This window comes from Pleurodeles waltl, chromosome 1_2, assembly GCF_031143425.1.
Source record: "Pleurodeles waltl isolate 20211129_DDA chromosome 1_2, aPleWal1.hap1.20221129, whole genome shotgun sequence".
NCBI lineage: Eukaryota > Metazoa > Chordata > Amphibia > Caudata > Salamandridae > Pleurodeles > Pleurodeles waltl.
The window spans coordinates 51,981,017-52,005,498 of NC_090437.1; the positions used below are offsets into that span (position 1 = coordinate 51,981,017).

General features: G+C 47.8%; 1 protein-coding gene across 1 annotated transcript in view; it reads right to left on the minus strand.

Annotated features, from left to right (window-relative positions):
• CDS1 (CDP-diacylglycerol synthase 1) overlaps window positions 1-24,482 on the minus strand; it is a 661,805-nt gene that overhangs the window by 196,208 nt on the left and 441,115 nt on the right. Inside the window, exon 7 of the mRNA XM_069236283.1 lies at window positions 7,043-7,125. Coding sequence (XP_069092384.1) covers window positions 7,043-7,125 — 83 coding nt within the window. The remainder of the gene's footprint in view (window positions 1-7,042; window positions 7,126-24,482) is intronic.

The window sequence follows — 24,482 nt, forward strand, 5'->3', positions numbered from 1 at the left end:
TTGTGGATCTGGAAAAAAAAATCTGAGAACCACCGGTTCATTTAGGTGAAAAGATGATGGAACCTTAGGTATAAACTTTGGATTAGTTCTCAAAATGACCACCTCCGGCTTGAATTGGAGGAAAGGTGGAGAAATTGTGAAGGCTTGGATATCGCTGACCCTTTTCGCTGAGGTCAAGGCCAAAAGAAGGGCTGTTTTCAAAGAAATTAATTCGAGATCCACCCTATGAATGGGTTCAAACGGATGTTTCATTAATTGGGAGAGCACAACGTTCAAATGCCACTGCGGCGCAGGACGATGAATTGGTGGAAACATCCTAAATAAACCCTTGAGAAATTATTTTATTATTCTGGACGACCATAGAGAAGGTGACTGAGACGTCCTTCGGAAACGGGATATGGCAGCCAGGTGCACTCTGATAGATGAATGTGAAAGACCGGATTTAGCCAAATGAAATAAATATGGCAAAATCTGTTCAGGAGAGGACGTTAGAGGATGAACGTTGGAAGTTGAGCACCATAAGCAAAACCTCTTCCACTTGAACTTGTATGTTCGGTTTGTAGACTGAGCCCTGGCACAGGCAAGCACCTCCCTGCAATCTGGAGGGATATCTTGTCCATCGAATTCATAGAATTGAGGAGCCAGGCTGATAAACGAAGAGATGTCGGGTTGGGATGACGAACTTGACCCTGGTTCATTGTTAACAAATCCGGTATTGCCTTTAGTCGAATGTGAGGTTGTTCCGAAAGTAATAGAAGTTCTGTGAACCAGAACTGGCGTGGCCATCTGGGAGCGATTAACAGAACCCTGCATTTTTCCCTCTTTATCTTTTGCAGAAGTCTCGGGATGAGCGGAAGCGGGGGAAAAGCGTATGAATAAATCCCTGACTATCTGATCAAAAACGCATTCCCCTTTGATCCCTTCTGCGGTCGCCAGCTTGCGAAGTGTTGGCATTTCTTGTTGTCTCTGGTCGCGAACAGATCTAGACTGGGTTTGCCCCAACGACGAAAGAGACGGTCGAGAACTGACTGATTGATTTCCCACTCGTGGCAGCTGGTTCGAGTCCTGCTTAGGGCATCTGCCCAGGTGTAGGTATCCCTGGGAGATGTTCTGCTCTGATAGAGATTCAATGTTGAATTACCCAATGCCAAACCTTTTGTGCCTCTAGAGATGATGCTCGAGATTTTGTGCCCCCTTGCTTGTTGATGTAATGCATGACCGTGGTATTGTCTGTTCTTATCAAGACTTAAGAATTCCTGATGTTCGTGAGGAAGGATTTGAGTGCCAAGGTGACCGCTCTTAACTCCAAAACAGTTATGTGGAGAGTCGATTCTTGAGTGGACCATTTCCCTCTCACTGAAAGATCCTGCAAATGAGCACCCCATCCCTCTAGGGATGCATCTGTTATTACGTGCATGGTCCTGTCCTTCAGAAATGATAGACCGTCTGAGACGAGGGGAGTATCCTTCCACCACTTGAAAGCCTGCCTTGCTGATGGGGTTATTCGGACTACATCGTCGAAAGAGCCTTCTATTTGTTTCCATTGATTGTCTAACTGCTGTTGAAGTGTCCTCATGTGCAGACGACAGTTCTTTACCAATGGAATGCAAGACGATAGTATCCCCAGAAAAGACTTGTAAGTCTGTACTGAAGCAGACTTTCTTTTGCTGAGACGTGCTGCTAAGTCTCGAAGTTTCTTTCGTCTGTCCTGTGAAGCGGAGGCTTTCGCGTGAACAGTGTCCAAGATGGCTCCTAGAAACGTTATATTCTGGGTAGGATCTAGGTGTGACTTGGGGTAATTGACTGTCAAGCCCAAAGCTCCGAAAAGGGATAGACATGTTTCCATGTCTCTGGCAGCCTTCGATGTTGTTCGTGCCTTTATTAGCCAGTCGTCTAAATACGGGAACACCTGTACCCCTAATTGTCTGAGGTGGGCTGCCACCGGTGCCAAAACCTTGGTGAATACTCTTGGGGCCGACCTGAGGCCAAAAGGCAACACTCTGAACTGGTAATGAATGCCTGCAACCCTGAATTGCAAGAATTTCCGATGATTGGGGTGAATGGGAAGATGGAAATATGCGTCCTGAAGATCTAACGATGTCATAAAGTCCCCTCGGTTGAGCAGGCGCAGGACGTCTTGAAGGGAGATCATGCGAAAAGATTGTTTCTTGAGGTATTTGTTGAGGGAACGAAGATCTAAAATAGGCCTCCAGTCCCCTGTCTTCTTCTGGATAAGGAAAAAGCGGGAGTAAAAACCTGTTCCCCTCTGGCTCCTTGGTGCGATCTCTATTGCTCCCTTCTCGATTAAAATAGCAATTTGGTCCATAAGCTCGTTGAGATGGGCTGGCGGGGGACCTCTTGGTGGTACATGAGGGGGAGGTTGGTTGAATTCTAGTGTATGTCCCCGGTTGATGATATCCAGTACCCATTTGTCTGAAGTTATTCTGGACCACTGGTGTAGAAATTTGGAAATTCTGCCCCCTATAAGAGTGTTGATATAGGGGCTGGGTGCAGACACTTGATGAGGGTCAGTGCTTCCTTGCCGTCTCCTTGGACTTGAAAGCCGACTTTCCTCTCGTCTGTTGCCTGAAGTGAGCGGATGACTGTTGACGAAAGGAATGCGGTTGTTGCTGGCCGAAGGTTGATCGAAACTGACCTTGGTAAGAGGAGTAATGACGATATTGCTGAGAGCCTCCTCTATATGAAAAGGTTCCTCTCCCTCCCCGAAAGGGCTGTCTTTTGTAGTATAGCGTTGCCAAAGATCTGGCTGTCTCAGTGTCTGCTTTAATAGACTGCAAAGCATCATCGACATGCTTGCCAAACAAAAGCTCGCCATCATACGGCATGTCCAGAATCTTTAATTGCACTTCAGGCCTAAAAGAGGTAGCCTTGAGCCACCCCTGGAGCCTGAGAACGGCCGCCCCGGCCAACTGACGAAAACCTGTAGAGGAAACATCAATGGCAGAGTCTATGATTTCAGCCGAAATCTTTTCACCTTCTTGTAGAATCTTACGTGCTTCTACTCTACTGTCCTCAGGTAACATATCTATGAATTGTGACATGTCAGACCACATCTGCCGATCGTATCTCCCCAGGATTGCTAGAGTTAGCTGCTCTCACAGTGGTGGCCGCCATAGTTGAAAACTTTTTGCCTATGGAGTCTAAACAACGTCCTTCCTTGTCTGGGGGGGCACTCAGAGAAGCTGATGGATTCCTAGATCTCCTCTGAGCTGCCTGCGAAATGACCGAATCCGGTTTAGGATGGCTAATCAAACATGCTGGGGAGTTGTCTGGCGCCTTATATTTCTTCTCGAGTCTCGGCAAGACTGCGGGAATGGAAGATGGCGTCTGCATGACCTTGAGGCCTTCCTCCCAAATGAAATCAACAATGGGTATGGCCCTTACAGACTTCCTAGTATCTTCTTTAAAGTCATAAAGAAAGCAGTCTGACTGCTTCGAAGTAATTAGCAGCTGGAATCTTTTCGCAGCTCTTTCCATGACACTATGGAAGCCACCAATGTCCTGCGGTGGAGAGTCCACTGGTGGTGGTGTAGAAGGAGATGGAGTTTGGATTTGATACTCATCCCATTCAGGAATGAGAGAGTCCGAGTCCTGAATCTCACCTTCTTCTTGCTCCTCGGATGAAGGGGAAGCAATACCCGGAGCAGATGAAGGTGCTGTGGTAGGGTCCGGAAATTCTGAAGGTCTAGCCGGAGTGGACACTGGTGTCTGTGGAGGTTGTACCGGGGTAGAAGAACCAGCTGGAGGAAATCTCGCATAATAATCCTGCATCATCTGTTGAAGGTTGTTTATCAACGAGACCGGCATTTGAACTGTCTGTTCTTGTTGTGCCTGAAGTTGCAGATGACTTTGATCCTGCTGGTCCGAATAAGGCTGGAGATCCTCCTCTTCATCCTCCTCTTGGCACTTAATGCGTAGTTCAGATGGACTACGTGCCACCAGAAAAAAGCCATCATCAGAATAAACATCATCGTCATCATCTTCGTCAGCAAATAGATGCTGCGGAGGAATTGGTGCGACATTACTGGGCGATGTATGTGATGGAAGCAATAAAGAAGACTTGCTCTTTATAGGTAAAATTCTCTGCGGCAAGTAAGGAGATGTTCCAAAGTGAGGATAATGAGTCGTCGACGGAGCACTCGTCGATGGTGTTCTCGTCGTCGGAGCCGTCGTCGGTGGAGTCGCTATCGGTGCCGCCGACGGGGTTGTCGTCGACAGGTGCGTCGTCGGTACCTTCGTCGGTGAAATCGACGGAGATTTTCTGAATTTACTCATCGATGAATGCGTCGACTGTAAAGATTTCAGCTTCTTACCCGTCAACGGCCTCTTTGTGATCTTCAGGGTGTGAGACGACGATGGACCATACTTCAAACTCACCGACGTTATCGTCGTAGATGACAGCGGAGACGAAGTTACTATCATCGGAGATGGAGGAGCCGTAAACGTGGCCGTCATCGTCGAAGTAAGGCCTGTCGTCGACGGAGCGCTCGTCGATGGTGTCGTCGACGGTGTAGATTTTCTGGACACCAACGGTGGCAGTGAACTTGAAGGCCTTTTGAGCTTCTTTGATGAAGAAGCAGGTGTGGATTGCTCTGAGTGAACCTTGCCACATGCTACCTTGGATGTTGAAGGCAGTTCCTCCGGCTTGTCCTTAAATGCATGCAGCTTCTTAGCTGACTTACTGCTTTTAGGGGATAGGCTCTCCACAGACCTCTTCCTTTTCTTTGAGGTCACTGAAGTGTCACTCTCCTCCTCCTCAGAAAGAGCTTCCCTGGCCTTTCTTTTCTGGAGCCAAAGTAGGAGCCTGGCTTCTCTGTCCCTCAGAGTCTTGTTGGGAAAGGTCCTGCAGATCTTACAGTTCTTGACCTTATGCTCTGGATGCAGGCAGTAGATACATTCCTTGTGAGGATCCTCACAGTGAAGTCTCAATTTTCCGCAGGTCCCACAAGGCCTAAACAGACCTTTTCTTACTGCAGACATGATGGAAAAATTTTGCAGTAACAGCAAAGTGAAAGTTTCTTAGATTTTCTCTTGAAGAGATGGAAAACTGAGCAGAGCTCAGGGAGACTCCCTTACACACGACGTGCGGTAGAAAATCTGAGAGTCTGAGCCTCTGTGCTGAGGATTCTAAAGGGGTGGTCATGCCTGATTGGCTGAAATTTGGGCTCTTTCTAAAGAGGCTGATAGTTCTACAATTGAGGTTGTTTCTCCTATTGACTTCAATATATATTTAAAAAAAAAAAAAAGAAATGCTCTAATTATTGCTTTCTATGTACCGTGGGACTCCCACTTCGACGACGGGGAATGATTCAAGCATGTGAATCTATGAAAGATACCCCAATACTGGAGAAACTAAATTACACATACGGGGAATATACCTATATCACTTTTCATTTCAGACCAAACTACCCATAATAATTGGAGCCTAGCACGTGCCGTGGTTAATGTATGCCTATGATCTCATTCTTATAAAATATAGGTCAATTGGCCTACAGTAAAAACGTAACATTCTTTATGCATACTGTGACACTCACAAGCTAACAATCAACACAGATAAAACCAAGACTAGTGTTTTCACATACATCTATGAACTTAGCTTGGTTCAACAATGTCTGCTTGGAAAAAGATCAGGGAGTGTAAGTATTTGGGCCTTTATTTCTCCTATCATCTGCGATGGGACAAGCACTTTAGCATGCTAAAAACTTCTACAATGCCAATTATGAATGCCTTGAAGAGATTTGATGATCTATAAGGAGGAATATCAGCTGATCCTTTGAATAAAGCAATGGAGGTTAAATTGGTCCCGCAAGCTCTATAGGGGCAGAGTTATTATGCTTTGGCAATAAAGTAAGCTGGGATAGAGTGAAAGAGTGTTTGAAGAAGCTAGTCTCTGACCCTCAAAACTCTGATTCAGGCCTTGCTCCTTGAAATAGGTATGATTTCATGGGATTTATTAGCTAAATAAATCATGTGCCCTGAGGTTTTTACTCTGTGCATTGACTGCCTGTAGCTATCAATGCACGAACTCTCAGTCAAACAGCTAGTTCTTTGCTGTACAAGAGATATATGATAGATGACCTCTGATCAGGACTGATGTGTTACTCAGAAGAACAGCACTACATCAAACAGTACACATAACTACCAAGGCAATGACAAGTCATCTATATAATGTACTTATTTACTTCATTGACAGTATGTTAGATAGACCCTAACCCTACCCACTTACCCTAAACCTTACAATAACCCCATGCATCATGCTACAACACTCTAAATGTAAGTCTTACTTTAATTGTTAATCTTACTTAGTGCCGGTCTTAAAAATACCTGAAGCTAAATCTAACAAAGCCTAGCCCTAAGCCAAATGTTGGCCACAGCACTACCTCTTAGCCTAAATCTTACATTAACCCAAAAGATTAACGGCAGTTGTAGGCTTTATTTTATAGTTTACCGTTTACCTCAATACCAAGTGTAACACTACTCTTATGGCTAAGCCTACACTTTTCCCTAAACCTCACCCAAGCCTAACATGTTTATTTAATTGTATATCAATGAAAGAGAGTATCAGTAGTGACAATGCTATGGCGGTGGGGCACCCGTTCCAGCAGCAGCAAAAGCTTTACAGTAAAAACATGATAAACTGTGTTTAGTATGTCTTTACTACAAAAAGGTAGGGCCACAGCCGTGACAGGGACTGAGGGGGAGTGCACAGCAGTCCCCCCTCAGTGCGCATGTATGTCTGGCCAGCCAAACATACATGCGCACTAGGCTCTGTCCAACCCGGCAACGCAGTGCTCGATTGGAGTGAGCAGGTAGAGGCTCCCACTGCGCCTCGGACTGCCCAAGCACCCAGCCAAGGCGCTCCGTCCAATCCTACTGCTGCTCTTTTTTTTTTCTCGCTCCCACGCACCGCTCCTTCTCCCTTCCACGAGCCGCAACTGCTTACAGTTCATGCATTCTCCTAGATAAAAATAAAAATCTATAACAGCAGTAAAATGACAAACATTTTGACTATCAATCTTACCAGATCAAGCCTTCAAACAGATTTTGGATGACTAGGTGAGATTGTGTGACAGTAATCAGCAAAGTGACATGAGTCCATCCGAACTGTTAATGGGGCAACAACACAACAATCAGTGAAATCACAAAACAGAAGATGACAGAATTATGCACACAGTGAAAACGTGAACTTTGTGAACAGTGAAAACACTAATGTAGCAAGAAAAAAAAGAAAGCATCTGTATGGAAACAAATGAAACATTTATTATAGGCCAAATATTCCAAGCAATGAAGTACAATTCTGTTATTATATCCAAGGTGCCACATACAGGCCTCTTCAGGGAAACAATATGTTTAAAAACAAAAGTAGATTTCCTTTTCAATTTTTATGTTCAAAGCTAACATGGCAGATGAAAAAAACATAACACAATAGATCTATGAAGATAACTTTATAAAACGTTCATATGTACTACGAGAAGGGAGCTCTCTAAATGAGTAGTATTCTTGGGAGTGTATCTGTAGCACAAATAGGTCAACAATACCTTTTTTAAAATAAAAAAATACCAATTTTAAACAACGCACATCGAACATTTGCCTACTAAAAAGAACAGTTTAGTGAAAAAATATTTTGGGGAAATATTTTTGTAATACACACTAATGGGGATAACACAGGAGAAGCCTTTTACAATGCACTATGCCAATTTCCTGCAATTGACTTCATTACAAAATGACACTGGCCAGCCAACAAAGGAAATAGTTACACACCCATTGTGTAAAATCATCAATTCCATCGCATTAAAGCTTGGCGAATCATACCATATTTCTTAAAAAACAGGTGTACAAACCTTTTCAAAGTCTACTGCTCGGACCTTCAAAGGCTATTTTTTTTAATGGAAAATGTCATGTTTATTGAGCTAAAAAGATGAAGTTGCCCAGGGTTGGTTTCCATATCAGATCCTACATGTTCCTGAAGAAAAAGACTTGAGAAAGCGGTGTAACTCAAACTCAACGGTGAGGTTCACTCCTTCTGAAGATGTTAGCAGAGTTTTCAATTTTATCTTTTTTACTTGTCGAGAGCCAACATGCAGTTATACGTAGGTATAAATTTAGGGTGCTTGACGCTGTTTAAATCATATATTAGACGTACATGCAACATCACATTGTGTGCAAATGCGAAATGGCTGACGTGTTGAAATATATAGTTAAAACATCGAATGCTGTTGTCCATGAAGAGACAGCGTTTTGCCTGGAACGTCATTTTGTGTTTTTCTGGAAGCAAGGAACACTAATCTCTAATGTGTTTTGATGAGCTGTTTCAGCTGTTCTCTGTATGTAAGCATGAAGTATTTCTATACCGTGAATCTAACCTAAAGGAAGTGCACTGCACAGAAAAACTGTCAAGATGTCACTGGATGGTAGCTGGTTTTTAAGAAAGAAAATAGGCTGTTGCTGTAGTTTTTTTTTTTTTAATTAAAATGAGTGTACTTTCAACTTTCCTACATTGAAGCGGAGTTAGGGCAGTACTGATTCAAACGTTTATGTCGTCCTAGATCCTGGGTGCATGAAAGGAGAAAGCCTGTTGCCTTGCTTTTTCTTCATCTCCAGTCTGATGGAGTCCTACCAGCTGGTCTGCTGAGAGGCACTGGATTTAGAGAGGTGGTCATTCCGATAGGCAGGTTTGCCAGACAGGATGGCTTTGTAAATTATGCAAATGGTGATATGGTGAGGGGCAGCTAGTGGAGTTACTTTAAAGTGATGGTGATGCTGTCATATTTTTTCACGCCCTGGATGCAGTGTGCTTAAGTGGGCCAGTGTGAAGGCCAGGATGCCGAGGAGCAGGACATCGCCAGCACCAAGGTGTGATAGTATGACAATTTAAACAGCAGTCCTCAACTCCCTTTTTTATGGGGCTGTTGGAGGTTTCACTTTCTTTGGTATAGAGGTTTCACTTCCTTTGGCATTAAGCTCTATTTGTTTTCTTGACAATGTGTTCTTTGAGAATGAGTTCAGTGTCAAGGTTGAATTAGACTGACTGGCTTAGCATTAGATGAAAGTCAGGATTCAATTCTGCCCACGAGTCAGGTTTGGACTACTTGTTGCTTCTTGTTCAATAGCAAATAGCAAGAATTCTGTTTTGGTGCAATCATGCGTAAGGTAGGTGCGGAAAATCCAGGTCTGGATGAGGTGACTTTCAAATATAGTTGCGCATCATCTGTATTATGGTAAATTTTGATCTAGTTATTGGAAAGTGGGGTACAAAGGCACTCCATGTAGAGGTTTAAGATGATAGGGGGCAACATGAAATCCTGCAGAACTCCACAGGAGACTGGAATCCTCTGGGACCTTTAAATGCCTATATCAGTAAACAGCTCGCCGATGGATAGATAGGAGGAAAACCAGTACAAGATGTTTACAGTGAATACTATTCAAGACTTCGGGTTGTGGATGACAACAAGGTGGTTGACTGTGCTGAAGGCAGCTGAGAGATCCAGTAATATTCTAGAGCTCTGCTTGGACACATTTCTAATTTTGTACTATAACCTTGTAAGGTGTGGTGGAATATAATTATGTGACTGATACATATTGGCTGAGTATTCTAGGCAAGAAACTAAGTATGTTACTGAGGCTTTGTACTACTCACTACCCTATAACAAATGACTCTAGGTCCACATCTTTTTCTAAAGGCAACCACCTAATGCAGGAACTTTTCATGGAAATGTGGTGTATCTCTAAGAGAAAACATTCTGCTCCAGTTGCACAGTGCATAGTAATGTTTCAGGCAGCATTATGAACATTTAACTACACTAGCTGAAGCCTTGAGAGGACAACTACTTGTGTTAAGCCAATTATGTGTCAATTTGAGTAGAAGACAATCACAGTCTGGCTGTATATTTGCATAGGAGCTTTGTTTACAGATTCACAGACCTAGAGTTCAAAGGACATCCTAAATCTGGGAAGACTCCAAGATTATGTATCGTAAATTCAATGAGTATACAAGAGCAGGGGGATCAGGGGCGAGGTTGCCAAGACAATGAACAATATATTACGCCTTGGCATCAGCAATACAGGTGAATTTCTGGCATTTGTGGTAGGAGCAGAGGATCAACAGAGTAACAAAACATCCAAAAAGTCATAGCCTGCACAAAAAAGTGGATTGTCAATCACAGGAGAATCAAGAGAACCTTTAGCAAGCTGTACAGCACAATTAGCATCACAGAGACTTATTGTGTTCTCTCTCTTGCTCCCTAGGATAGAGAACCATGAGAGGTCAACCCACAGGAGCTTTCTTCTGAGGTTCAAGTTGGGCAGCACAAACAACTCTCTTGTTGGGAACTCACTGCTTGGTCAGTGGTCTTCACAGCAGGACTGGAAGCAGCTGGGCACTGGGGTTATTGGCCTGATTTAAGGCAGCTTCTCAAAAAGTAAAGCAGTGTATCTCATTCTACATCAGCTCAGATGACTGCAAAAGCAAGAATTTTCTTCCAGACATCAAGCTTGATAGGAGGGAGGGTAGCTAATTTCCTGCTTCTGGTTCAACCTTTGCTCTTGTTGGTGTAAAGAGCTTCTTCTTAAAATCAAAGGTGAACTTGAATACCTAGCTATCAAGGCCAGACTACATTCATGAACAATGGTTGCAAGGGCCCACCAAACCCTCTGAACTAGAGCAGCCCTTTACATTTTGAAAGAACCCAATCTGGCTGATGTGTTTCTGTACAGGTCAATTTTTAGGTAACAGATATCCCATACTATCACATACAGTGTCTCAGATACCACAGTAACGGCAGGCATCCCGCAAAACCACCAGGAATAGTACAACTCATTTAGATAGTTTTTCAGACATTCAGAGATCATTGCTGGGTTTCCACTGTGCTCTAATACTGACCACATGGGGTGCGGAGGGCACTTAGAACATAAGAAACAAGTTACCTAACTGTAACCATAGATCTCCAGTGTTTGGTATCTTTCATAGAATTGTATGCTTGAATTTTTCCCTTTCGCCACATTGGGTGTTATAAATCAGCAGTAGACATTGTTAAGATGGCAATGAGCCTAAGAACAAAGTTTGTTCAGTAGTCCATTCACTTCAACTGAAGAACACCCAACTTTAGCCAATCAGGTAGACAAGCGCACACAGAATTTGAAAGCGCATCAGTGAAAGGGAATGACCAGTCAACCTCTGATAGGGGAGGAGAGAGAAGAGGCGGGGGCACGTGAACCTATGAAAGATGCCAATGCTGGAGATCTACAGTTACAGGTAAGCAATGTATTTCTTCTCCGGCATTGGATCTTTCATAAATTCCCATGCTTTACATAGAAAAGTTAGCAGTACACCCAGTGCTTAATTTGTAAAAGAATGCATGCTGGTGCCCAAAGCTTTGCTCAGAAGCCTGTGGTCGGTGCTGCTGGATAACAGTTTGCCAAATAATAAGACAGAGTAGTCTTAAATCCATCTCATGCCTCTTTAATCCATTACCTTACACTCTCACTCTGCACCTTTCCTGCTTTCTCCATTTGTGATGTTTTGTCTGTCTTTCTCTTCCTTCGCTTTGTACGTTTTCCCTCTGTTCCTTTCGGGAAATGTCTGATGCAAACAAATGAGTGCTGGTCTCCAAATATAAGTGCCGGTGGCCACCAAAAGCATCTACCAGTTAAATTTAAGCACTTAGTAGAACATGCATTAACAGAGGGAAGCTGATTCACTTTATCAAAAGAGGTTGTGTAAAACAGCTTGTCCCAATGAAGAATCACCTGCTGCATCTACAGTCAGGCAGTAGTGTTTGGTGAACGTCTGCCTGTTCCTCCATGTCACAATACAATATATGTCTTGTTGAGGCACACCAGTAAGGAGGGCTGCCATCGAAGACATGTTTCTGGGGGACAGTGCCATTGCACTCTCACATAAGACGATTTGCCTTCTTAAGGCAAAAGGCAGTGCATGCAAACAGACATTGTGACAGGCCTTGCTTAAACAGAAGGGTGTGCAAAAATCAAAACGATCTAATCAGTGGTGCCAATATTTTCAGTTTTCTCCAGACAAAACATAAGTCACCTGCATACATAGAAATTGCAAGCATCTTTCTATACTTGTGGAAGAATTTGGAAATAAGGAATAAAGAAGCACTGGCCCATTTAGCTGCAAGTCTGGTGGTACTTTGGGTATAAACTTTGGGTTTGGAGCAGGATCAGACAGTCCTTTGAGAAGTGGAGAAATGGCTTTTTGATTGTCAAGGCTTACAATTCACATACTTCACTGGAATATGTGACGCAGGAAGTAACACTGTTTTCACCAAAGCAACTTTAACTCTGCCTTCTGAATTGGCAGAAATGAAGGGTCCCATAGGACCGATCAGGACTGTGTCTAGCTCCAGGGGAACTGGTGGCGTATCACTGGGATACACGTGTTTCAGGATATTTGTTCTTCTTCACAAGAGAGTAACCTGTTACATTTGGGGCAACAAAGAGTGAATCACAAAAAGGGAGAGGAGCGCACTGCTGATATGCCAGGCAGTGTGTTCCCTCCCCCATTATTTGATTGGCTCCTTTCAGTTACTGGACTGACAAGCTCACTAGGATGCATCAGCACTCTGAGTGTTACAGAAAACTGGGAAGACTATGAGCAGCGTATTTATTTTCAAGTCTTCTTTTCTCACTTGGCCCACACGCCTTCCTCTTAAACAAAACACAAGACTGGAAAAAGGAGAGGAAAGCGTGCGGGCAAAGGGAGAAAAGAAGACTTGGCAAAATAAATCCAAAAGTTAACTATAGCCAATAAAACTTTGTAACAAGACTGGCAAACGGCAAAGTTTTATTGTCTATAGTTAACTTTTGGATTTATTTTGCCAAGTCTTCTTTACTCGTGCAGCAGGCATAGGAGTCCTCTAACTCTGGGCTCGGTCATGCTTACTAAGGCCCTCATTACAACATTGGCGGTAAATCCCACTTACCGCTGTGCAGAAGACCGCCAACACACCGCCGCGGAATTCCACCACAGGTATTATGACCCATAGCTCGGAATATGGCAAAATCTAGACTCCCACTCAAGTCCGCCACACCAAAGGTCAGCTATAAACTGGCGATAACAAAACCTCCACCGTCACGCCAACAGGAATACGCCAACAGGAATACGCCCACACTATCACAACCCACGAATCCACACGGCGGTCTTTCAACCGCGGTATTCCATTGCCGGTACACACCGCCGCGCTCAAAATACACAAACATATACAAAACACTACCACATTGGACAAATCCAAATACACACACCTGATACACATACACACACCACTCCCACACACCCAATACAATATAAAACACACACCCACATTACCCACAAACCCTTACGACACAAACTTTTGACGAAGGCCAGAGAGACAGCACAGCAAAGACAACACCAGCATACAGAGGCAGACAACACCAGCATACAGAGGCACACAACACCATCACACATACACATCCACGCACAAAACACCACACATCCCTAAACATCACAACACACACCACCTCACACATCACCCACACCACCCCATGGCACTGCAAAGACACCCCAGGTTTTCTGAGGAGGAGCTCAGGGTCATGGTGGAGGAAATCATCCGGGTAGAGCCACAGCTATTCGGATCACAGGTGCAGCACACCACCATAGCTAGGAAGGTGGAGCTATGGCGCAGAATCATGGACAAGGTCAACGCAGTGCGACAGCACCCAAGGACACGGGATGGCATCAGGAAGAGGTGGAACGACCTACGGGGAAGGTGCGTTCCGTGGTTTCAAGACACCACATCGTGGTTCAGAGGACTGGCGGCGGACCCCCACCTCCTCCCCCAAAACTAACAACATGGGAGGAGCAGGTCTTGGCTATACTGCATCCTGTGGGCCTTGCAGGAGAAGCTGGCGGAATGAACTCTGGTAAGTCAAATCTTAACTATTACACCCCCCACCCTACCTGCATGCTATCACATACTCCCACCATCGCCCTCACACCCATCACTCCAACTCCTCACAGTTGTCCCACTATCACAAACCACACATCCCAACACCAGGCCCTGCAAGCAACAACAAAGCATGGACACCCATCACCAATGCATGGCCACTACACATACCCACACAGACCCCTAAACAATTATCACACAAGGTCCTACACATGAATGCAAGCACTGGGGTACAGGGTCACCCTCCCATTGCACACCATGGCACACACAGATGCAATAAACATGCTTTTACAACTCCTGCTGGACCCCTACCCAACGTCACCGGACAGGAGGTTCCAGACATGTCCACTTCACCCACAGAAGAGGCCCACAGTGATGACAGCAGCTCTGTCCAACTGGATCTAGATGACCAGCCCGGCCCATCTGGGACCTCGGGACAGTCGGTTCCCCTCACACTGGCACAGGCCACCACAGACCCTCCCCCTCAGGAAACACCAGCACCGCACCCACCCAGCGGGTCCATACCTCTGTCCCCAGGACACGTCAAGCAGCAGTGTGTCCACCACTACAGGGAACCCAGGCTAACCCACCACCCCAAGAACAGCAGGGACCTGGGGGCAGTGGTAGCGGGCACACGGTTCAGGGCACAGAGGCCCAGGAAAACAGGGGAACTGGGAGGGCTGCTATGCGACAGGGGGAGGACAGGCCCAGGGAACCCACTCTCCACGAGGCCCTCTCCAACATCATGGGAACCTGCCATCATTCCCAGGAGACGATGGCAACGGTACTGGCCAAGTTTCAGGAGACCCATCGGCTGGTGGAGGAACAGTATTTGGGGTTCAGTGAGGAACACAAATCCCTCAATACCACCCTGGGCATCATTGTAGGGGTGCTGAAGAAACTTGTGAACACCAGGAGGGACACTGTGGCACAACAAGGGGCCCCCGACACTAGCCTGCACGATGAACTGTCCACCACCTCCGCCGGCACCAGTGGACAGGAGGCACCGCCACAGGACCACAACACCAGCACCCCACCCCCTGCAGATGGAGAACCACCCCGCATGCGGTCCCTGCCAAGACCCCCGCCAAGAAATGAGACCACCCTGATTGTCATCCTTCTGGCCGACTTTGTCACCCTGTCCAGCCTTAAACTACCCCAGCTCCACTTCCTATGCCCCTTTGGACAATGCACTTGTGAGACTAATAGACTTGACTCTGCCATGGACATTCCTCCACCATCACCCCTGACCATTTTACAACACCCTCCACTATTTAGCACTTAAACACCCTTAATTCACAAAACAATCTGGAGTCAGTCTGTGCTTTTACAAATGTGTATTTGCAATAACTGAGGGAAATAGCAATGCCCATTGTATTGTCAACATACCTATGTCACACAGCTCTAGTCCATGAGGAAACATAGCAGAGGTCACACAGTGGGACCCACATCTGTGAAATCGAAAGGGAAAGTGACAAATCAGGGTCCATACATTGGGTGAAAGTGACAGACAGATGAGAGGTAGAACAAGTGTATCATATGTAGGAGGCAGTGATGTCTTCTTACCTGTGTCTCACTGGAAGTATTGCTGGACCACGGTGTTTCTGTTGTCTATGTCCTCTTCGTCTGCCTCTTCTTCACTGTCCACAGGCTCCACAGCTGCCACAACACCTCCTTCAGGACCATCCTCCTGCAGAAAAGGCACCTGTCGTCGCAAAGCCAAGTTGTGCAGCATACAGCAGGCCACAATGATCTGGCACACCTGCTTTGGTGAGTAGTATAGGGAACCACCTGTTTTATGGATGCACCTGAACCTGGCCTTCAGGAGGCCGAAGGTCCTCTCTATAACCCTCCTAGTTCGCCTATGTGCCTCATTGTAGCGTTCCTCTGCCCTTGTCCTGGGATTCCTCACTGGGGTCAGTAGCCATGACAGGTTGGGGTAGCCAGAGTCACCTGCAGATGTCGAGGGACAACTGTTAGACACACACTAACCATTACGGACAACCCCAGACCCAGACAACAATTCATACTGTATAGGGTCCATGTCCTCACCTAACAGCCACACACGGTGCCTCTGGAGTTGCCCCATCACATAAAGGATGCTGCTATTCCTTAGAATGTAAGCGTCATGCACTGAGCCAGGAAACGTGGCGTTCACATGGGAGATGTACTGGTCGGCCAAACACACCATCTGCACATTCATAGAATGGTAACTCTTCCGGTTTCTGTACACATGTTCACTCCTGCGGGGGGACCAAGGCCACATGTGTCCCATCAATGGCACCTATGATGTTGGGGATATGTCCCAGAGCATAGAAGTCACCTTTCACAGTAGGCAAATCCTCCACCTGAGGGAACACGATGTAGCTGCGCATGTGTTTCAGCAGGGCAGACAGCACTCTGGACAACACGTTGGAAAACATAGGCTGGGACATCCCTGATGCTATGGCCACTGTAGTTTGAAAAGACCCATTTGCCAGGAAATGGTGTACTGACAGGACCTGCACTAGACGGGGGATACCTGTGGGATGTCGGATAGCTGACATCAGGTCTGGCTCCAACTGGGCACACAGTTCATGGATTGTGGCACGATCAAGTATGTAGGTCACTATTACATGTCGCTCTTCCATTGTTGACAGGCCCACCAGCGGTCTGTACACCGGAGGACACCACCATGTCCTCACCTGCCCCAGCGGACGTGCTCTATGGATGAGAACAGTGAGCAGAGGGTCAGCCAACACTGAGGTACGAAAATACAACTTTATTGCACACATTTCTCAATCCGCTTTGTGCCTGTCTTAGTGTGTATGCAAGGCCTAGATATGTGTGACGCATTTAAAATTAATGCCATGTGGCCCCCTGAAATGGCGGCTGCCTGACCTGTAAGGTGGGACAATGGGATATGAGGTAACTGCGCTGGCATTGTACACCGTCGCAGTAGGCGGTCGAAGACCGCGGCACAATCCTGCATTGGTTAACATTGGACCCTACAGGTCCCAGGAGCCAATGACGATGTAGGCTGGCGGTGACGGTACGCACCGCCGCGGACGTGACCGCCATTTTCTGTCTGTTCACTCACTGGATACCTGATCTTCGACAGGAGAGGACCTACACTGCAAGTGCTGCTGTGACCTCAGTCTGGAAGCGACAATGGCTCAAGTGTCTTGGGAAAGGGCCCCTGCCTTCACTTCGGAGGAGTTGGAGAAACTAGTGGATTGGGTCCTCCCCCAGTACACGCTACTCTACGGTCCTCCAGACAAACAGGTGAGTACACTGTTGTGAGAAAGTAGCCTCTTTCTAGCCTTGTTACCCCCACTTTTGGCCTGTTTGTGAGTGTATGTCAGGGTGTTTTCACTGTCTCACTGGGATCCTGCTAGCCAGGGCCCAGTGCTCATAGTGAAAACCCTATGTTTTCAGTATGTTTGTTATGTGTCACTGGGACCCTGCTAGTCAGGACCCCAGTGCTCATAAGTTTGTGGCCTATATGTATGTGTTCCCTGTGTGGTGCCTAACTGTCTCCCTGAGGCTCTGCTAACCAGAACCTCAGTGGTTATGCTCTCTCATTTCTTTCCAAATTGTCACTAACAGGCTAGTGACCAATTTTACCAATTTACATTGGCTTACTGGAACACCCTTATAATTCCCTAGTATATGGTACTGAGGTACCCAGGGTATTGGGGTTCCAGGAGATCCCTATGGGCTGCAGCATTTCTTTTGCCACCCATAGGGAGCTCTGACAATTCTTACACAGGCCTGCCACTGCAGCCTGAGTGAAATAACGTCCACGTTATTTCACAGCCATTTTACACTGCACTTAAGTAACTTATAACTCACCTATATGTCTAACCTTTACCTGGTAAAGGTTAGGAGCAAAGTTACTTAGTGTGAGGGCACCCTGGCACTAACCAAGGTGCCCCCACATTGTTCAGGGCCAATTCCCCGGACTTTGTGAGTGCGGGGACACCATTACACGCGTGCACTACATATAGGTCACTACCTATATGTAGCTTCACAATGGTAACTCTGAATCGGCCATGTAACATGTCTATGATCATGGAATAGCCCCCTCTATACCATCTTGGCATAGTTGGCACAATCCCATGATCCCAGTGGTCTGTAGCACAGACCCTGGTACTGCCAAACTGCCCTTCCTGGGGTTTCACTGCAGCTGCTGCTGCTGCCAACCCCTCAGACAGGCAGCTGCCCTCCTGGGGTCCAGCCAGGCCTGGCCCAGGATGGCAGAACAAAGGACTTCCTCTGAGAGAGGGTGTTACACCCTCTCCCTTTGGAAAATGGTGTGAAGGCAGGGGAGGAGTAGCCTCCCCCAGCCTCTGGAAATGCTTTCTTGGGCACAGATGTGCCCAATTCTGCATAAGCCAGTCTACACCGGTTCAGGGGACCCCTTAGCCCTGCTCTGGCGCGAAACTGGACAAAGGAAAGGGGAGTGACCACTCCCCTGACCTGCACCTCCCCTGGGAGGTGTCCAGAGCTCCTCCAGTGTGCTCCAGACCTCTGCCATCTTGGAAACAGAGGTGCTGCTGGCACACTGGACTGCTCTGAGTGGCCAGTGCCACCAGGTGACGTCAGAGACTCCTTCTGATAGGCTCCTTCAGGTGTTAGTAGCCTGTCCTCTCTCCTAGGTAGCCAAACCCTCTTTTCTGGCTATTTAGGGTCTCTGTCTCTGGGGAAACTTTAGATAACGAATGCAAGAGCTCATCCGAGTTCTTCTGCATCTCTCTCTTCACCTTCTGCCAAGGAATCGACTGCTGACCGCGCTGGAAGCCTGCAAACCTGCAACATAGTAGCAAAGACGACTACTGCAACTCTGTAACGCTGATCCTGCTGCCTTCTCGACTGTTTTCCTGGTGGTGCATGCTGTGGGGGTAGTCTGCCTCCTCTCTGCACTAGAAGCTCCGAAGAAATCTCCCGTGGGTCGACGGAATCTTCCCCCTGCAACCGCAGGCACCAAAAAGCTGCATTACCAGTCCCTTGGGTCTCCTCTCAGCACGACTAGCAAGGTCCCTCGAATCCAGCAACTCTGACCAAGTGACTCCCACAGTCCAGTGACTCTTCAGTCCAAGTTTGGTGGAGGTAAGTCCTTGCCTCACCTCGCTAGACTGCATTGCTGGGAACCGCGACTTTTGTAGCTACTCCGGCCCCTGTGCACTTCCGGCGGAAATCCTTTGTGCACAGCCAAGCCTGGGTCCACGGCACTCTAACCGGCATTGCACGACTTTCTAAGTTGGTCTCCGGCGACGTGGGACTCCTTTGTGTAACTTCGGGTGAGCACCGTTTCACACATCCTCGTAGTGCCTGTTTCTGGCACTTCTCCGGGTGCTACCTGCTGCTGAGAGGGCTCGTTGTCTTGCTCGACGTCCCCTCTACCTCCTGGTCCAATTTGCGACCTCCTGGTCCCTCCTGGGCCACAGCAGCATCCAAAAACGCTAACCGCACGATTTGCAGCTAGCAAGGCTTGTTGGCGTTCTTTCAGCGGGAAAACACTTCTGCACGACTCTCCGCGGCGAGAGGGATCCGTCCACCAAAGGGGAAGTCTCTAGCCCTTTTCGTTCCTGCAGAAACCTCAGCTTCTTCTGTCCAGTAGAAGCTTCTTTGCATCCACAGCTGGCATTTCCTGGGCATATGCCCATCTCCGACTTGCTTGTGACTTTTGGACTTGGTCCCCTTGTTCCACAGGTACCCTAGATTGGAAATCCATCGTTGTTGCATTGTTGGTTTGTGTCTTTCCTGCATTATTCCTCTAACACGACTTCTTTGTCCTTAGGGGAACTTTAGTGCACTTTGCACTCACTTTTCAGGGTCTTGGGGAGGGTTATTTTTCTAACTCTCACTATTTTCTAATAGTCCCAGCGACCCTCTACAAGCTCACATAGGTTTGGGGTCCATTCGTGGTTCGCATTCCACTTTTGGAGTATATGGTTTGTGTTGCCCCTATCCCTATGAGTCCCCATTGCATCCTATTGTAACTATACATTGTTTGCACTGTTTTCTAAGACTATACTGCATATTTTTGCTATTGTGTATATATATCTTGTGTATATTTCCTATCCTCTCACTGAGGGTACACTCTAAGATACTTTGGCATATTGTCATAAAAAATAAAGTACCTTTATTTTTAGTATAACTGTGTATTGTGTTTTCTTATGATATTGTGCATATGACACTAAGTGGTACTGTAGTAGCTTCACACATCTCCTAGTTCAGCCTAAGCTGCTCTGCTAAGCTACCATTATCTATCAGCCTAAGCTGCTAGACACCCTATACACTAATAAGGGATAACTGGGCCTGGTGCAAGGTGCAAGTACCCCTTGGTACTCACTACAAGCCAGTCCAGCCTCCTACAACTGTGAGCATGCTGTATGGGCAATGCCTGTTTGGAGTGGTGTGGATGAGAGATGGGGAGGAGGGAAATGAGGCGTGCATGAAACGACGGTGAGTGCATGTGCGTCAGGGCAAGGGTGGCATCGTGGGCCAATGACTGACGGTCCGGACGATTATATTTTCTCCTTTTCCCTGTACTATTCCTGTAGGTCAGCGCCCACCAGAAGAAGGATATTTGGCGTGCCATCGCCAAGAAAGTCCGGAATCTGGGGGTCCACCACAGACGGAGCACCCACTGCCATAAAAGATGGGAGGACATTCGCCGCTGGAGCAAGAAGACAGCGTAGGCCCAGCTGGGGATGGCCTCCCAACGTGGGAGGGGTGCCTGTCGCACCATGACACGCCCTGATGTTCCGGATCCTGGCGGTGGCGTATCCGGAGCTGAATGGGCACTTGAGGGCATCACAGCAGCCACAAGGGGGTGAGTACACTCTCATTCAACACGCATGAGAGGTGTCTGAGTGGGGAAGGTGGGCAGTGGGTTCCCCTAGGCCAGGGCGGGTTTTGCATGCAAGGTCCCTTCGTGAGGCAGGCTATGTGGCACCCCACCCCACCAGTGTTAAGAGCCATCTACCCCTAGTCAGGCTCCTGTGACTTCCATTTGTGCAGAAATCGGGCATAGGCCTTGTACCCCATGGCCCTGTTATTAATTAGGGAAATGTAAGTGCATGGCGTAGTGCAGAGTGCTGCTGTGTCTGTAGTGTCCGCCAACGGTAGCGGTATTGCATGCACTAATCATGTCTTTCTACTTTCTTTCCCCCCCCTTTTTGTGGTCTCCCTGTTCTTGTGTGCATTAGCATCATCAGGCGGAGGAGCAGTGCCACCTGAGCAGAAGAGAGCTGCATCCCACATGGCCCTGGAGGGTGAGACTACGGACTCCGAATTCACCAGTGGAACGGATGGCAAGGGTAGCTCCACGGCGGGGACAGGAGCTCAGACAAGCGACACCAACTCCTCCTCTGATGGGAGCTCCGTTGTGGTGGCGGGCCCCTCTGTGCCCACCGCATCTACAGGTACAGCCACCACCCCCCCTACCAGCACCGCCCTCCCAGCACCTCAGCCTATCCCAAGCACACCATCAGACCAGCATGCACACACCTCAACACACAAGGGTAGCTCTGGCAAACATAAGCACCACACATCCCACAGGCACTCACACAAGCATCATTCCCCTGCAGACATACCAACAGCCACTGCCTCCACTGTGTCCCCCTCCTCCATGTCTCCCTCCCTGTTACATCTACACTCACTCCTGCATGCACTACATCTTCAGCCACTACGTCCATCACCAGCACGCCCATCACCACACACCGCTCACGTGCACTCACCACCCCCACTACCATTCACACATCCCCTGTGTCCTCTCCCAGTGTGTCTGTGAGCCCACCTTCCAAACTACACAAATGCAGTCACACACCCACCAAACAGCCATCCACCTCACGACAGCCTCCAGCCCATGCACCTTCACCCAAAGTCAGCAAACGAACACCTCCTACACCACTACCTCTTCCTCCACTCCCAAACCCCCTCCATCTACCCGTCCCACTGTGTCAAAAAAACTTTTCCTGTCAAACCTTGACCTCTTCCCTACACCTCCCCCACCCCTTCCGTCCCCTAGGGCCCACTTTTCCAAGTCCCAATCCAGCACCTCAGCCACCACATCACCGGGAACAGTGGTGCCAGCAGTAATCGGTTTCTGGAGTGCGCCAAGCAGCAGGGCAGCCAGTGTGCCAAGGAGCTGTGCCAAGGACATTCCCCCACCTCAAAAACTAAAGAAGTTGACCCCAGTCCCGAGGGAGAAGGCCAAAACACCTGCCACCAAGGGCTCTCCCAGGACTACAGTTGTGAGTGGCAAGACAGCTGCGCCACCATCCAAGGTTGGGAAGGGCCAGAGGAAGAAAGGGAAGTCGCTGCCAACCCGCACGGGGGACAAGACCGCCACATGCACAGCCGCTCAGGACACCGCTGCCAGCAGCACGCTCACTGACCCTCCCACCAGCACCGCTGCCCAGGACACCACCGCTAGCAGCACGCTCACTGAGCCTCCCACCAGCACCGCTGCCCAGGACACCACTGCCAGCAGCACGCCCACTGAGCCACCCACCAGCACCTCTGACCAATGAGCGCCGCAAGCACCGCCACTACTGATGCCACTGCCACGCCAATTCCTTTGCCAGTGGCACCACCGCAGATATGGCTGCCATCCCCAGGGGTCAGTCGTACGTGGCTGGTGGTCAGTTCCAGGGGCCTGGACAGCTTCCATGTTGGCCCACCGTCAGTGGATTATCACATCCACTACACCTCAGTCCTTGGCAGGATGAAGCACTCTGGGCACAAAGCGCTTTCCAGAACCAGTGTAGTATCACATTCACTACCTCAGTCCTTGGCAGGATGAAGCACTCTGGGCACCAAGCCCCCTCCAGAACCAGTGGAGAGACATCCACTAGCTCAGTCCTTGGCAGAATAAAGCACTCTGGGCACAAAGCCCCCTACAGAACCAGTGGAGAATGTTATCCACTTGAGAGACTGTGGCTTTGCACTCCCCAGGATGGAGCAGTGGGCAAACCACCCACTGGAGAGACTTGAGACTGTGGCTTTGCACTCCCCAGGATACATCAATGGGCATGGAGCCCCCTCGTGGAGCTGGCTTCATGCACTCATCCAGCTGAGGTGCCTCCCCTTTCCATTCCCCCCCCGAGGTGCCTGTTTTATTTCTATCTGATGCCCCAGCAGTTTTCTCTCCATTTGGATCGGGTATCTTGTGTGGGCCTCGCCCATGCATTTTGGGCCCAGTGGTCCACGGACTATGTAGGTGCAGTACATGGACTTGAAATCTTGGTGTACATATATGTTAATAGTGTATATATATTTTTGACTAATGGATTTTTCCTGATTACAATCGTTCAACTAATTTCCTTTTGTCCTTGTGTTCTTCCAGGTGGGGATCGGGGGGTGTAAATGTAATGATTCAACATGTATTTGTGTCTATGGTGTTGTTGGTGGGGGTGGAGGTGTTGCGTGTGTCACTCTTTTCCCTCCCCCCTTCCCTGTGTCGTACGTGCAGTACTCACCATGGTGGTCGCCGCCGTCGGTCATGCTCCTGGTAGAGGAGCAGGAAGACAATGGCAGGTAGAATTTGAAGTTCCGGCTCCATGGCGTCCTGGTTCCTCGTGGGGTGTGTAGAGGTGAGTGTTTTCCCTTCCAAGTCCAGTTTCCGCTGTGTTTTTGTTCGTGCTGAATCCACCGAGGAAAAGGTGGCGGATTGGCCTCTAATAATGGTGTGGGCGGTGCACTGTCTTCCGCCTGTCTGTTGGCGGTGACCGCCATGCTGTTTGTTTCTACCGCCGTGTCGGTCGGAGTGTTAAAGTGGCTGTCTATGTTGACAGTTTCCACCATGGTCATGATTCCATTTTTTTTTCCCGCTGGCCTGTTGGCGGTCTTACCGCCGCTTTACCACCGACCACCAGGGTTGTAATGAGGGCCTAAATGCTTTCCCATATCTCCTTCTCATCCCTAATTGCTATTACGGAGGCTTTGCAGCATACAACAGCCACACTTGAACATTTTATATTTTCCCATTTTTTGGTGACTATTCGCCCACTCCCAAACATCATATCTGATTCGGAGCACAAACCTCCGAGACCACAGAGAACAGACATAAGAGAGCAGAAGCTGAGGCTACAGAGCCGCCAGTGAATGGCGTGGAGATCAATCACATGCCCAAAGAGACCAATGCAGCAAGCACAAGCAGGAGCAATGAGGACGCAATGTAAGTGGAATTTTTATTACCTTTCCTTGGGTATTTGCGAGGGGCCGGGCGTTGGGAGATACTGCTGGACATTGCCAGCATAAGCATCACTTTTGTTCATTGAGTCTTTTATTGGCAGTTCAATGTTGTCATATACACTATTTGAAAAGCAGATCCCTTTTTTAATTAATATTTTCTATCAATAAAGTGCCCGATTTATCTCATTTATTATACACAATATCCACCTGTAGTAGCCATGGTCTTGTAGTTTTGTTTGTATTCAAAATCACAACTTTTTAGTTTTGTATTGGTACGACAGTGCAAACTAAACCAAAGAAATTAAGTGCATTAGGGCTCAATGCTTTTTATGCAATGACATTTAATTTTAGCTG